At 44.2% G+C, this 14585-nt stretch overlaps 1 protein-coding gene across 1 annotated transcript in view; it reads right to left on the bottom strand.

Moving 5' to 3' along the window:
* FOXN2 (forkhead box N2) overlaps positions 1-14585 on the bottom strand; it is a 67821-nt gene that overhangs the window by 19275 nt on the left and 33961 nt on the right. Inside the window, exon 2 of the mRNA XM_065401996.1 lies at positions 1138-1262. Within this exon, the coding sequence (XP_065258068.1) occupies positions 1138-1262 (125 nt within the window). The remainder of the gene's footprint in view (positions 1-1137; positions 1263-14585) is intronic.

Below are 14585 nucleotides of genomic sequence, written 5' to 3' on the forward strand. Positions count from 1 at the left end.
AGCGCCTTTTCTTTAAGTTTAAGGTGCCCAGACATTCCAGGCTAGTAGTGGTTAGTTCCATTGAAACTGGGATTTTGTCCCACTTACACAAAACCCAGGATATCTAGTCACCCAGGATTGCCTGTTCTCCAAAGCACTGTGTAGTACTGCTACCCAAAAAATGTTCAGACAGCTACTCACCCCACGTCAAGTTGTTAGTGAGAAAAGAAGGGATATCCGCTCCCAACAAACCTGAAAATAGCTGAAAGGCAGCCCAAAGACTTGCTAATAGCAGTAGCTCCTCTTTGTGCTGCTCCTAGCTATGTCCCTGGTAGAGTCACATTGGGAAGAAAGAACAGGGAGAAAGTGAGAGTAGAGAGAGAACAGGGTGCATATAAAGGGAAGAGGAACCAGCAGAAGACAAGCAGTAAAAACAAACCAACCAACCCAAATGAAAGCCCAGGAGATTAACAAAGAGCATAGAGGGAGTGGAGCAAAAAATAAAAGTTAGGGCTGAGCAGGAGGCAAAAAACCAATGCCCCCAGCCTTCCTCTCAACCCCTTAACTCCTGCCCCTGGCTCCTCCCTCCCCCCCCAAAAAGATGCTGGGCTTGCAAGAATGGGATAGAAAACATAGCTATGAGTTGAGTTTAGGGGAGAACAGAATTCACAGGGTTAAAAACTGTTTTCTCCACCCCCATTTTTTAAAGGTGTCCCAGTTTTTCTGGAGAGGGAGCCCTCCTTCCTGCCCACTTGCTTCATACACTTTCCCTCCGTCCCCACAGATATCAAATGCTTCTCATGAGACAGGTGTCCTGATGTATCAGCCTGAAAAATCTAGACTCACTAGATTCTCACTTCCTTGTCCATTCTGCCCACTTCCCTCCCTGAGCCCCATTCAGCTCCTTCTCTCCACCAGTCATTTTCAATCTATTATCCACCCTTCCATGCAGTATTTTGTCTCTTTCTCCCAGCCCTCTACCACCATTCCTCTCCACTCCCATGTCAGGAAAAACAGTTTGTGGGAAATGACTGGTCACCCCATTTTTTTTCTTTCAAATAACGACTTCCTTTGTGTTATAGGTTGCCCAGGCTGTTGTGTTCTTCCGGAAAGGTTACCATAACTTAATGCTATACTTGTAACGGAAAATTTGCCTACCTCGGTGGTGATGCCGGTGGGGTATAAAATGCAAGTGCTGAGGGAAAAGGTTGCTTTTTCAGTGCTTGTATAAGATTTGGCTTATATTCCGGATCAACACACCATAATGAACCTTTTCCATTCACCTGGAGGGAGGAAACATAGTAGTGTGAATCAGAAGATTTAGGAGAAATTAGTAAACAAGCCATAGAGGAGTCCATTGTTACAATACTAATATTAAACATCCATTGTATCAACAACACTGACTATAGGCTACGGTATTTCCATTCTAAACCCATTTTCCCTCACCATTTTCTCAGCTAGAATTTGTAAACTTTGATTTCAGTCCATGCTAAATATTTTTGTAAGTTTGAAGAAAGTCTGTTCAGCCATTTGAGAGGCAGCGATATGGGCCCCCTTTCTGCCCCCAGAAATAGGATCCCAAAGTTGGGATTCCCTCCTCTCTCCCCTGCACTCTAGGAATGTAGGGAGTTGTGTGAAATGAGCCCAGGTAGTATGTCAGCAGAGGCTGGCATGAGAAAATGTACATATTAGTAGAGTCATATTAGCAAAAATTGCAAGATAAGCATCTAAAAAGGACTGGGAGGTTTAAAGTAACTTTTTTCGTTTTAGCCAGTCTTTTCAAATCCATCCAAGTCAAATGTCTGTACTGAGGACTAAATGCATAGCATGCTGGAAGTTGCAAAAACAAGTCATGTTTGATTTATCACATGAGAAAAGGGAGAACGAATTCTGAAAAACAAATGTGTGAATTAACAGCTCCATAACTGAGAAAAACTTCAGTTTTCTTCTAACCTTCAAAAGAAAATCATTTTGGGGTTGACTAGGTGCAAGGGAAGTCAGCATCCCAGGAGTGTGTATGAATGTAAGGGCTGGTCTACACACAGCTTTTGTACTGCTAGACTGGGTTAGAAACAGAGTTAAAAAAGTACAATCCCCTAATTATAAGGGCTGTAGTTACACCAATATAAAAGGTGTTTAAATCAGAATAGTTTATTCTCAGGTTATGTCTATGTCCCATAGCCTAAGCTTGCAGAGCACTTAGTGTAGACACAGCTGATACCTACAGAAAAAGTTTTTCTGCTGATGTAGGAACACTACCTTCCTGAACGATGTTAGCTATGCTGACAGAAATACTCTTCCATCCACATAGCTGGGTGTACACTGGGGGTTTTGTCGACATAGCCATGTCACTTGCAGGGGTGGGGTTTTTCACACCCCTGCCCAATGAAGCTATTAACTTTAAGTGTAGACCAAGCCTCAGTGTGTAGACATGTCCTTAAATGAAGTGAAAGCAGCAAGGGTTAGGTTAGACTAGCTGCTGCAACCAATGCAACCCCCACAGAGTCTGGCTGGAAATTAAGAATTCCAGGAAGTCAGAAACACAAACACTGTCCGACTGACCCCAGGCCCCATTCCTCTTTTTATCTGAATAACTGTTTCTGCATTAATGTTTCAGTTCAGAAGGCTCTTGCATCTCTTAGGACTCTTGAGTAATACTCTGATGACATTGTGGTCTCATCTTCCCCCATCTTTGCTTTCTGGTTGGAATGGTAATTTACAATAAATCAAAAACGTGAACAGCCAGTTTCTTCTACAGTACACTGAAGTCCATGGCCTTGTCAAGACTTGGGGAAAATACTTTTTTCAGTCAAATGACCTTAGCTTGAATGAACCCCCCATTTAACACCAATATAGGCACAGTTTAGATTTTAGCAGATCAAATTAGACTATAACTCAACCATCTAAAATTACTAAAGGGGTTCAACCTTGTGCAACAGAGTTGCTCTTAAGCTTGTGGGCAACCACTGCTGGGTTCCCAGTCAGGTGTACAAGACAAAAGTGTTTTATTAGGCTGTCACCCCTTTCGGGGGCGGGAGGGAGGGAGGGGCAACACCTACAGCAGTCTTTCCCAGCAATGACAAGGAAGGCACTGGTAGCAAATCAAAATAAAAGTCCTCCATCAGGCCTCTCTTCCCTCAGAGAGAGACTGGCTGGCAGCAATCTCAAGCAGTTCCTGACCGCAGAAGGCTTCTCACAAAGCGAGACCTGGAGGTCTGCTCTTCCTTCCAGCCAGTTCCCAAATGAGCTGGACTCTACCCTTTTAACCTCTTCCTCCAAACCTGATACCTATAGCATGGTTGGGATGACTGAGCCCACAGCAGCTCGTTAACCCTTTCCTAGTCAGGGTTTTTTTTATAACCCATCACACTGAGCCTATACTGATGTTAATTCAATTGCGTTAAACTAGCTTGATTGAATTTGATGGGAAAAATACCATTTTTTCCTAGTCCAGACAAGGCCAATGACTCCCTGTGGCTTATAGTTTAGTGACAAAGCATCATGTCTGGTAACCAACTACTAAGTGAATTATTGTGGTCCCATGTTTCCAAAACCTGAAACTCTGACAATTTAGTGTATCCTACTTGGCAGTACCCATAAGCCCAGCAATGTTATCACTATTTTGCTACACATTCCAGGTTATTCAAATTGACATATCAAAAAACTAAGCAGGAGAGAACATGCTCTACTTCTCCCAAAGCTTCTTTGCCCACTCACTGCATATAGGGGAAAGCTATTAGTCAGGCTAGTTGCTACTTGTAATACAGAAGAGACAAATCAGATAGTGAGAGATAAAGCAACCCTATCCCAGTAAGCTATCATGTCACAGCTAGGAGGTGCCAAGTTTTGCTGTTGAGAAATCTGGCAGAATCTTACAAAAGCCACTAATGCATACGGATGATGGAAGGTGGATCAAGCAAAAAAATAAAAAAGACGACAAATATAAATGATTCTGTATTAATTTATAAAAAGAAGAACAGAAAATGCATAATACCAGACAGCCATTCTCACATGTTGGTTATTAAATATTTGCATTAGAGCAGTTCTATATTTTAGGACAGAAGAGAAAATAAAAGTAATCTGGTCAATACATGAGGAAAATGTTTCAGAATGAAGATTCAAACTTCATGGGATAAAGCCTCAGCAGTTGTAAATTGTCAAATACCTACTGACTTCAGTGGGCCTATAACTATTTACACCAGCTGAGGATCCATTCCTATGCTTTTATGAACTGATGTTTCCTGACAATTAAATATTGTCAAGGCTTAGAAAGCACCAGTGTAGTATCCACTCACGGAGGGATCTAAGTTATTGGGCTTTTTTCATAAGATGAAATATTTTGTTATAAAAAGAGCTTGCACTATGAATTAGGGAAAAAATTCAGAAATAAAACTGAGAGTATTTAGTAGTTATTGAAATGCCCTACAAACAGATGCCGCTGAATGTTGCTTTCTGTAAAATTCCATTTTTACTGGATACTATTCTTTACCCTGCAACAAAGCTTAGTGTGAAAACTATAAGAAAGACACCAACTTTTTTTCTTTAGATATTTTTATTTAAATAGACTATTAGCTAGTTAACCCCACCACAGCTCTGATTACCCTAACTGGCTGAACCCACCCTCTTAATAAGAGTATATTACGCAGGGTGGATAAAAATCAATGATTTTTTAAAAATTAAAAAAAAAAGATTTTTTTTGATAAAATGAAGATATCTCATCATGGATTAGGGATTATAAATTCTAATTCTATAGTATGAAACAATATATTCATGTAATATTTAATACAAGTTTTGAAAATTAGTTCCAATAGTTCATGGATTAGGGACCCAATCTTATGGGGTTTTAGGGGCTTCTGTATGGATTATTTAGGTTAATCTTTCTATCTACCCAATAAGACTCAGTGCTCAGTCTAGAAGATACCATCAGAGATGCTTAGTTTTGCAGTTCTCAAACTGGATTTGCGTTAACAGCAAAAAAAGTTTTTAAATAAATAAATAAATATATATAGAGAGGTGAGAAATAACAGACCTCAATCCTATTGTCCCGCTGCAAATTTGTGTACACAGAGTCAATCCCTTACCTCTCTCTAAAAGTGCAAAGTTTCAAAAAGTTCATAGAATCATAGAATATCAGGGTTGGAAGGGACCTCAGGAGGTCATCTAGTCCAACCCCCTGCTCAAAGCAGGACCAATTCCCAACTAAATCATCCCAGCCAGGGCTTTGTCAAGCCGGGCCTTAAAATGAATAGAAGATTGTTGGGGGCAGAATAGATCTGGACAAGGAGAAGAAGTCTGGAGATAAATGTGAGACGGGAGAGACAGGCAGTAGAAACAAAAGTGAAACTGTTCGAGCAGCATATTCCAGAAGCCTTGAGGTCTTTTTGAGTATTTTGAGATCTACCATATGTGACAAAGCTCTGTCCTTGTCTCCGTGGGCCCCACGTTTCCTGGTGGATTTCGCTAGCCTCAGAGGTTCACTGTGACCCTCCACATAGCCCTTCTCTCTCTAGAGGCAGGGGTCACAGCCTACTGAGCCATTTTCATCATAAGCCAGCAAGGGAGGTGAGGAGAAGCTATCCTCCCTTGCACAGTCTCTGTGGTCTCTCAGTCTCAGTGATTAATCAGGGGGGCAAAGGAGGGAGCCCAGGCCCACCCTCTACTCCAGGCTCCAGCCTAGGTAGGATTACCACATTTAACAAGTTTCAGAGTAGCAGCCGTGTTAGTCTGTATCCGCAAAAAGAACAGGAGTACTTGTGGCATCTTAGAGACTAACAAATTTATTAGAGCATAAGCTTTCGTGGGCTACAACCCACTTCTTCGGATGCATATAGAGTGAAACATATATTGAGGAGATATATATACACACACATACAGAGAGCATGAACAGGTGGGAGTTATGCTTATGCTCTAATAAATTTGTTAGTCTCTAAGGTGCCACAAGTACTCCTGTTCTTTTTGCATATTTAACAAGTAAAAAAAGAGGACCCTCCATGGGGCCCTGGCCCCGCCCACTTCCCACCCCAGCCCCGCCCCAACTCAGCCCCTTCCCCGCCCCAACTCCGCCCCCTCCTCCCTCCCACTCCCAGCCACGCGAAAAGGGCTGCCCGAGCACTACCGGCTTCACGGTTTGCCGGGCAGCCCCCAGACCCTGCGCCCCCGGCCGTCGCTTCCCCAGCGCAGCGGAGCCCGGGAGGGGAAGCGCCCAGCCGGGGGCGCAGGGTCTGGAGGCTGCCCGGCAAACCGTGAAGCCGGTAGCGCTCGGGCTTCGGGCAGCCCCCATGCCTCCGGACCCTGCACCCCCGGCCGGGCACTTCCCCTCCCGGGCTCCTGCGGCGCAGGGTCCGGAGGCATGGGGGCTGCCCGAAGCCCGTAGCGCTCGGCTCTTAAACAGAGCTGAAGAGTCAGGGGAGGAGCAGAGCCGCCGCGGCCGGAGGCTCTGCTCCTCCCCTGACTCTTCGGCTCTGTTTAAGAGCCGAGCTGCCCGAGCGCTACCGGCTTCGGGCAGCCCCCATGCCTCCGGACCCTGCGCCGCCGGAGCCCGGGAGGGGAAGTGCCCGGCCGGCGGCTGGGGTCCGGAGGCAAGGGGGCTGCCTGAAGCCCATAGTGCTCAGGCGGCTCAGCTCTTAAACAGAGCCGAAGAGTCAGGGGAGGAGCAGAGCAGCCGCGGGAGGGGAAGTGCCCGGCCGGCATTTTTCCCGGACATGTTCGGCTTTTTGGCAATTCCCCCCGGACGGGGGTTTGATTGCCGAAAAGCCGGACATGTCCAGGAAAAACCGGACGTATGGTAACCCTAAGCCTAGGGACCCTAATAGTATCAGCTATGGTAGCTGATCTTTTAGAAACAGGACACATACAATTCCCTGGGCTACTTCCCCACAGCAGTCCCCACTTCCTCAAGCTCCACTTCACCCTTACCTCAGGGCCTCCTTCCTTGTGCCTGATATGGTGTGTACTGCTCAGCGTCTCGAACAGCACAACTTCTTCCCACAGCTCCTGACATGCATACCTCCCTGACTAACTGGGAGGCTTTTAACTAGTTTCAGCCAGCAACCTAGCTGCTTTCTGGAAGGATCTTAATTGGCCCCAGGTGTCTTGATTAACCTGGAGCAACTGCCATTTGGTTACTATGGTAACAGGGATTTGTTTAGCCTGGGGCTAACATACCTGTTTCTCACTACTTTCCTATAGCCATCTGGCCTTGCCCCATCACACATACCATTCTCTCACTAGAAAGGAAAACCTGTAATGGCAGCAGGCCGTAAAAGAGACCCAGTTTGGGAATATTTTAATGAAGTTCCTCTACCTGTGGGTAAGACAGGCATACGTGCAAAATGCAAACAGTGCAACAAAGAAATGCAAGGCCTGGTTGCCTGAATGAAACAGCATCATGAGAAATGTTCTTTCTCAGGAGGAAGCTGCGTTGAAGATGATGAAAGGAACATGTCTGAACATGCAGGATCTTCAGGTTGGTAAACTTTTTTATTTCATACTTCTTTCTTAAGGACTGCCTGTCCTCCTCCTGGACAATTCTTGAATTCTCATGTTTGCGCAAAAAATATAGTTGTTACTCTATGGTACTATCATTTTAGATGCAGTTCTGATAAAAAATAAATAGAAATAAATAGCTGAAATAGGCAGATCTTCCTTTTACAATTTCACCTTTAAAGTAGTACTGAGTGTCAGTGAATGTAATACTAAATGAGCAGTATGGTAATAATAATTAAATAATTGCATTGACTTATTTTGTTTAGGAGAATCCATCCTCAACATACAGGATTCTAAAGACGATCCACCTTCAATATCACCAGCATTTTCTATAGTTTCAGAAAAAACAACGAGGAGTCCTTGTGGCAGCTTAGAGACCAACAAATTTATTTGGGCATAAGCTTTCGTGGGCTAAAACCCACTTCATCAGATGCATGGAGTGGAAAATACAGAGGCAGGTATAAATACATAGCACATGTTTATAGTTTCAGAGTTATCTGCCAATGATAGTGTTTCAGTCACATCATGTATGTCACATAGCCACAGTAGATCATCTGTAGCAAAAAGAAAAAAAAAATCTCCATCATCCAGCAACAACCATAGATAAGTTTGTGATAAGAACCAGCTGATTACAAAAAGAGGTAATTGATGAAAAAATTGCCTGGGTTGTTTATGCAACAAACTTTCCTTTCCGTATGATTGAGAACCCACACTTCATTAACATGGTTCAGTCATTAAGACCAGGATACAGTCCACCCAACAGAGCAGATGTTGCAGGCAAATTGCTGGATAAAGTGTATGAAAGAGAAATTAAGCAATGTGCAAAAGGTCTAGAGGGTAAAATAGTTAACCTGAGTCTTGATGGGTGGAGCAATGTCCACAATGATCCTGTTGTATGTGCTTGTGTGACAACAGAAGAAGGGAATGTCTTCCTTACAGAAACAATTGATACATCAGGAAATGCACACACAGCAGAATACTTACAAGAAGTAGCAGTAAAAGCTATAACAAACTGTGGGGAAAAAATTCAAATGTCTAGTACGCAGCTTGGTCACAGACAATGCTGCAAATGTATCCAAGATGAGAAGAAATTGTGTAGAAGAGAGTGAAGAGAGTCCCAAGCTAATAACATATGGTTGCAGTGCTCATTCGATGCACCTCCTAGCCAAAGACTTCAGTGTTCCAGAAATAAAGGCTAAAGTTGTTGAAATTGCAAAATCCTTCCGTAACAACCACTTTGCAGCAGCTGCTCTGAAAAAAGTGGGAGGAACCAAGCTAACTCTCCCACAAGACGTGCGATGGAACTCAGTAATGGACTGTTTTGAGCACTATATCAAGAAGTGGCCTAATCTGATGACAGTTTGTGAACAAAATCGTGAAAAAATAGATGGCACTGTCACAGCCAAAGTTCTCAACATTGGGCTTAAGAGAAATGTTGAACACATGCTGAGTACCCTGAAGCCTATTTCTGTAGCCTTGAACAAAATGCAGGGAAACAGCTGTTTTATTGCTGATGCTGTTGAAATCTGGAAAGAACTGAGTGAGATCTTAAAAAGAGAAATATGCAATGACAGAGTTAAATTACAAGTATTTAAAAAAACGAATGGGACAAGCACTATCTCCAGCTCATTTTCTTGCAAACAGACTCAATACCAGGGTCAACCCTTAACTGCTTAAGAGGAGTTTGCTGGATAGTCATCATCCCTCCATAATGCCAACTATAATAAACTTCAGAGCTAAGAGTGAACCATTCAAGAAATATACCATATGTTTGCTGATGATGTTTTAAAGAAAGGCACACCAGTGAACTGGTGGAAGTCACTTAAGCACTTGGATTCAGAGACTGTTGAAGTGATAATCTCCCTTTTAACAGCAGTAGCTTCTTCTGCCAGTGTAGAAAGAATATTTTCTTCCTTTGGACTAATTCATTCCAAATTGAGAAATCGTTTGGGACCTGAAAAAGCAGGAAAGCTTGTTTTTCTTTTCCAGATTATGAGCAAACAGGAAAATGAAGGTGAAGACGACTGAATTAGCTGCAGAAGCCAATATAAAGTTTCTCATGTTGACTTGGCTGACATAGTCAATTTAATTTTTGTTTTTAAAAAAAATATATTTAATTTAACCATTTTAGTTAAAAACAATTTTAACAAAAACAAACCTGATTTTAAAAAACTTGAATGTTTAACTAAATTCAAAAATTCATATGCTTGTTTTGTTAAAATATTATATGTTTGCTGTTGAAGAAAAAAATCCAGAATACAGAATGTTGTTGTTTTAGTTAATAAAACAATTTAAATGTCTGTCTGGTGATGTTCTCCTCCTAATACAGCATGGCAAGAAAATCCTCCAAATGTTAATGATTAACCTGTTGAATTGGAGATAGTTCACCTCCCAATGACTTCATAAATATCTGCTTCAATTACCTTTGGTAAATGAAATAACCAATCATTCATTTTCTGATATAGCTGTAAAACTAATCTAAAAAGTTTTCAAAATAAATCACCTAAAAAATGTATAGTGTGTACCTTCTAAAAATGAAACCTACATCTATCTCTGAGTTGTGAAGAATATGTATTAAGGTTATAACAGCCAACAAGAATGCAGTTTTATGTAGAAATCCATGATTAAATCAAGTCTTCCTGACTAGTGATTTAAATCATGATTTAAATCAATCTGATTTAAATCATGATTTAAATCAAATCCACCCTGATATTGTGCCATTATTTTATTTGAAAATTGGCTTTGTGCAACAACTGTGCTAGCTGCTGGTGAGAGCCTCTTCTTTTTCCCAGATGTCTTCTGGGGCTCATTCTTGAGAATTGCTCCTGGGTTGGCTTGCGGGCTCATTCCATTCTAGCCTACTCCTCAAAGGACCCACCTGCTTGGCTTCCTCTTCCTTCCTTGAGGGCTTTCACTCCTTCCCTCATGGAGCACTGAAAACTCATCCTATTTATCATTCAATTTCTACATAGGGTATTCCTATTCTGAATAGGATAAAATTTTACCTGCGCTTCAATTGTGCTAAACACAGCAATAAATCAGCTTCTTTATGGCACTGCCTGTGGAGCAATAAGTAACTACTGTGCTCAGATTCACCACTCAGTGAAAACTTAGTGGGAATTGATGTGAATTTCAATCTGGCACTGCCTCTTTGGGGTACAGATATGAAAGACCCAGTTGAAAGAACTGTATACAATGTCACCAATAGGAAGGAAGCTGATCCTTACTTTACTGATCACTTAATCCACTCCAGCTTTTAGAATGCAGGTCAAGGAAATCAGATCTTGGCCTTCTAAAGACACACACATTAATTTCACAGCGCAAAGGAAAACGTCTGTAAAACCCGAGGACTGTACATAGTAGCATTCAGCATTAACCAATACCACCAAGATACGTCTACAGTTATTTCCTCCTGCCTAGGCTACAACACAAACTAGATAAAACTTAAGCTAAAGGTGTAACTATACTAGGAAAAAGGATGGAGTTTAGGTCAGACTTAGCTAGAATGTGGTGTTACCTAAATCCTATCTAAACTTGAACACTTTTCCTAGTCAAGATAAACCTTAAAAGGTCTTAGGTCTTAATTAGGCTGTGATGATCACACTCCACTGCGGAAGGAGGATGTGTGTGACTTTCCACCTCAGCTGCGACTATAGCTATGCTTATTGAAATGTGATCATAACTTTTATTTCACATCTACCAAAATGGAAAATTTAATTGTCAGTGTAAACAAACAAATGAATTGCTGATTCATTTTAAGATCTGGGGTAAATAAGGATGGGCAGTCTAAAAAAGAAAATGCATGTGTGCAAAACATTTTTAAAAAACAGTGACATTTGTAACTTTTATAATTCAACTCGCCATAGTAGCAGAGTAAAGCAAACTAAATGGAAGGCTTTTTAAATTGCCAATGTTTGGATTTTTTATAATAGCAAAAATCTCCCAGGCCAGTCTGCATATTTCAGGACAGTATTGAGACTCCTTGGGTTGGTGGCAATATCACACCAGGGGGTACCTTTTCTTGTCCAAAGCATTGATAAAACAGTGTTTCTTATGGCTTGTCTACACATAAAAATTAATCTGGGATATAGCAGGGTGTAAATTTTAAATTGATTAACTATTTCTGATTAACTCCATGTGTGGATGCTCTTAGTCCGGAATAAGAGTGGAATTAATCAGAAATAACTATTCTGGAGTAACCTCCTATATAGACAAGACGTTAGAATAGAATGTCTCATCAAAAGGGCCTTTTCTCCTGTGAATTCACAGCTGTAAGTTACCACTGCTTTTTGTCTTCTGAGGCTGAAGCACAATTGCAATCTGATTGTGAAATCATGCTCCAAATGACTGCACAGATCCAGTCCTCTTCTGAGACTTTTTGTTTAACAGTGATTCAAAACAATGCACCCCAGTCAGTCTCACTGGCCCTAAGGCAACATTTCTCAAATGCGGCCACCAAGGGCTTTTAGTGTGGCCACGACAGCCTCATGGGAGGTGATGGAGAAGCATCGGCCGCTCCCCATCCCTCGTTGTTGCTCCTAGATGCGCTGCCCTGCACCGCCACTGGAGAGAGGTAGGGCACAATGCTGCAGGAGCAAGGTGAGCTCTTGACCTACGTTGGTGGGAGGGGGGTTGGGCGGCAGGCTCCAGCTGCGGGACTTCAGGGCAGTGGCTACTAACACCCCTGGCTCTGGCCACGCAGCCCTGGCCTCCAACTGCGGGGCTTCAGCTTCCGGCCCCTGGTTCCAGCTGTATGGCAGCAAGCACTGGCTCCGGCCACACAGTGGCAGGTGCTGGCCACAGGCACCAATCCCCAGCCTAGCCGCACAGCAGTGAGCTCCAACCACAGGGCTTTGGGTGTCAACCCCTGGCTCTGGAGCTTCAGTCGGCCTCTTACCCCCAGTTCCAGCCATGCGGTGGTGGGCGCTGGACCCGGTCTCCAGCTACGCGACCCTAGCCCCTGGTGCTGATCCCCTACCCCAGCTGCACCGCAGCAGGCACCGACCCACAGCTCTGTTCCCGGACTCCGGCCATGTGGTGGTGGGAGCTGGCCCCGGGCACTGACTCCTGGCTCCAGCCATGCACCCCTGGGCTCTGGCACCCAGCTCTGGGCTCTAGCCATGCAGCGGCAGGCACTGGCCCCGGATGCTGACCCACAGCTCTGGCTGTGTGGCAGTGGGCTCTGCTCCCTGGCTCCGGCCACGCAGTTCCTGTCCCTAGCTCCAAGCATTGAGCCCCGCCCCTGGCCGCATGGCAACAGACACCAGGCCCGGGCTCTGGCCATGTGACATTGTGGCTCATCACCCCTCCATTCCCCCTGGTCCCCGCTGTCTCCCACAGCCCTGTATCCATCCCTCCCCCATTGCTCCGGGGCCCTGCTTCCTCCCCCGGCCCCACATCCATACCACCATCGCCTCTGATCCCTGCTGCCTCCCCCTTCGGCCCCACCATCCAGGGCTTAATGGGTCCTGGGGCTTGCTGAGAAAAGTGATATTAACAAACATGCAGGTATCATTTTTCACAGCAGACTTACTAGCTCTTGATGAAAAGTGATATTTGTATGTTTGCTAATATCACTTATCACTTTCCATAGCCTTCCAGGTAGCTACTAAGTGTGCTGTGATATTAACAAATAAATAAATATCACTTTTCACAGCAAGCTCCAGGACCCATTAAGACCTAGATGGGGGGCAAAGGAGGAGGCAGCATTAGTCTGCCAAAAAACTCTACAAATATAAATTACAATGATTTGGATGTGAATCTGTGGATATTTAATTGTTTTTTCTAAAGTTAATTAAGTATTTTAGGAAAAAAGTGTCAGTGCGGCCACCCATGAGAGTTGATCACCGCACTCTGAGGCCACCAAAAAATTTGTTGTGAGAACCCCTGCCATAAGGTATGTTTGCACTGCAGCTGGGAGGTGTGATTCCCAGCCGAGGTAGCAGTATAGATGCTATAGCACTGTCTGGGACTAACTCCCGAGGCTCAGACTCACGGGAGACAAGAAGACTTTTACTCCTGTGACTAGCCTGAGCTGCTGCTAGTACCGTAACATCCACACTGGTATTTTTAGCATGCTAGCTCAAGTCTACTCAGGTTGGGAACCACACTGTGATGGTACCTCCCATAAGACTTTATGGAAATATGCTTAGAATGTGTTTTATGCTACATATGCCATGTAACATATCTCCGTAAAGGTTATGATCTACTGAATGTATTAATCCTATTTGTATGCATGTGGGTATGTCTACACTACGAAATTAGGTCGAATTTATAGAAGCCGGTTTTATAGAAATCGGTTGTATACAGCCGATTGTGTGTGTCCCCACATAAAATGCTCTAAGTGCTCTAGTCGGCAGACCGCGTCCACAGTACCGAGGCTAGCGTCGACTTCCGGAGCATTGCACTATGGGTAGCTATCCCACAGTTCCCGCAGTCTCCGCCGCCCATTGGAATTCTGGGTTGAGATCCCAATGCCTGAATGATGCAAAACAGTGTCGCGGGGGGTTCTGGGTACATGTCGTCAGGCCCCTCCCCCTCCGTCAGAGCAACGGCAGACAATAGATTCGCGCCTTTTTACCTGGGTTACCTGTGCAGACAACATACCACGGCAAGCATGGAGCCCGCTCAGCTCAGCTCACCGTCACCATATGTCATCCGGGTGCCGGCAGACGTGGTACTGCATTGCTACACAGCAGCAGCAGCTAACTGCCTTTTGGCGGTAGACGGTGCAGCATGACTGGTAGCCTTCATCGGCGATCTGGGTGCTGGCAGCCGTAGGGCTGCATTGCACCAGCCCCTTGCCTTTTGCCTTTTGGCAGTAGATGGTGTATTACGACTGGTAACCGTCGTCATCGTACAGCAGTGGCTGGAACTCCGTATGTCCCCCAGTCCCCCATCCCCCCAGTCATATTCTGCTGCCTTCACAATGACGACGATGGCTATCAGTCGTAGTATGCCATTTTCTGCCAAGCGCCCAGTATTTTCTGCTAAGCACCGAGAAGAGGCCGAGGGCGATCTGGGTGCTGGCAGACGTGGGGCTGGCAGACGTGGGGCTGCATTGCTACACAGCAGCAGCCCCTTGCCTTTTGGTAGAAGATGGTATATTACGATTGGTATCC

The sequence above is a fragment of the Emys orbicularis genome, chromosome 3 (genome assembly GCF_028017835.1).
Source record: "Emys orbicularis isolate rEmyOrb1 chromosome 3, rEmyOrb1.hap1, whole genome shotgun sequence".
Classification (NCBI taxonomy): domain Eukaryota; kingdom Metazoa; phylum Chordata; order Testudines; family Emydidae; genus Emys; species Emys orbicularis.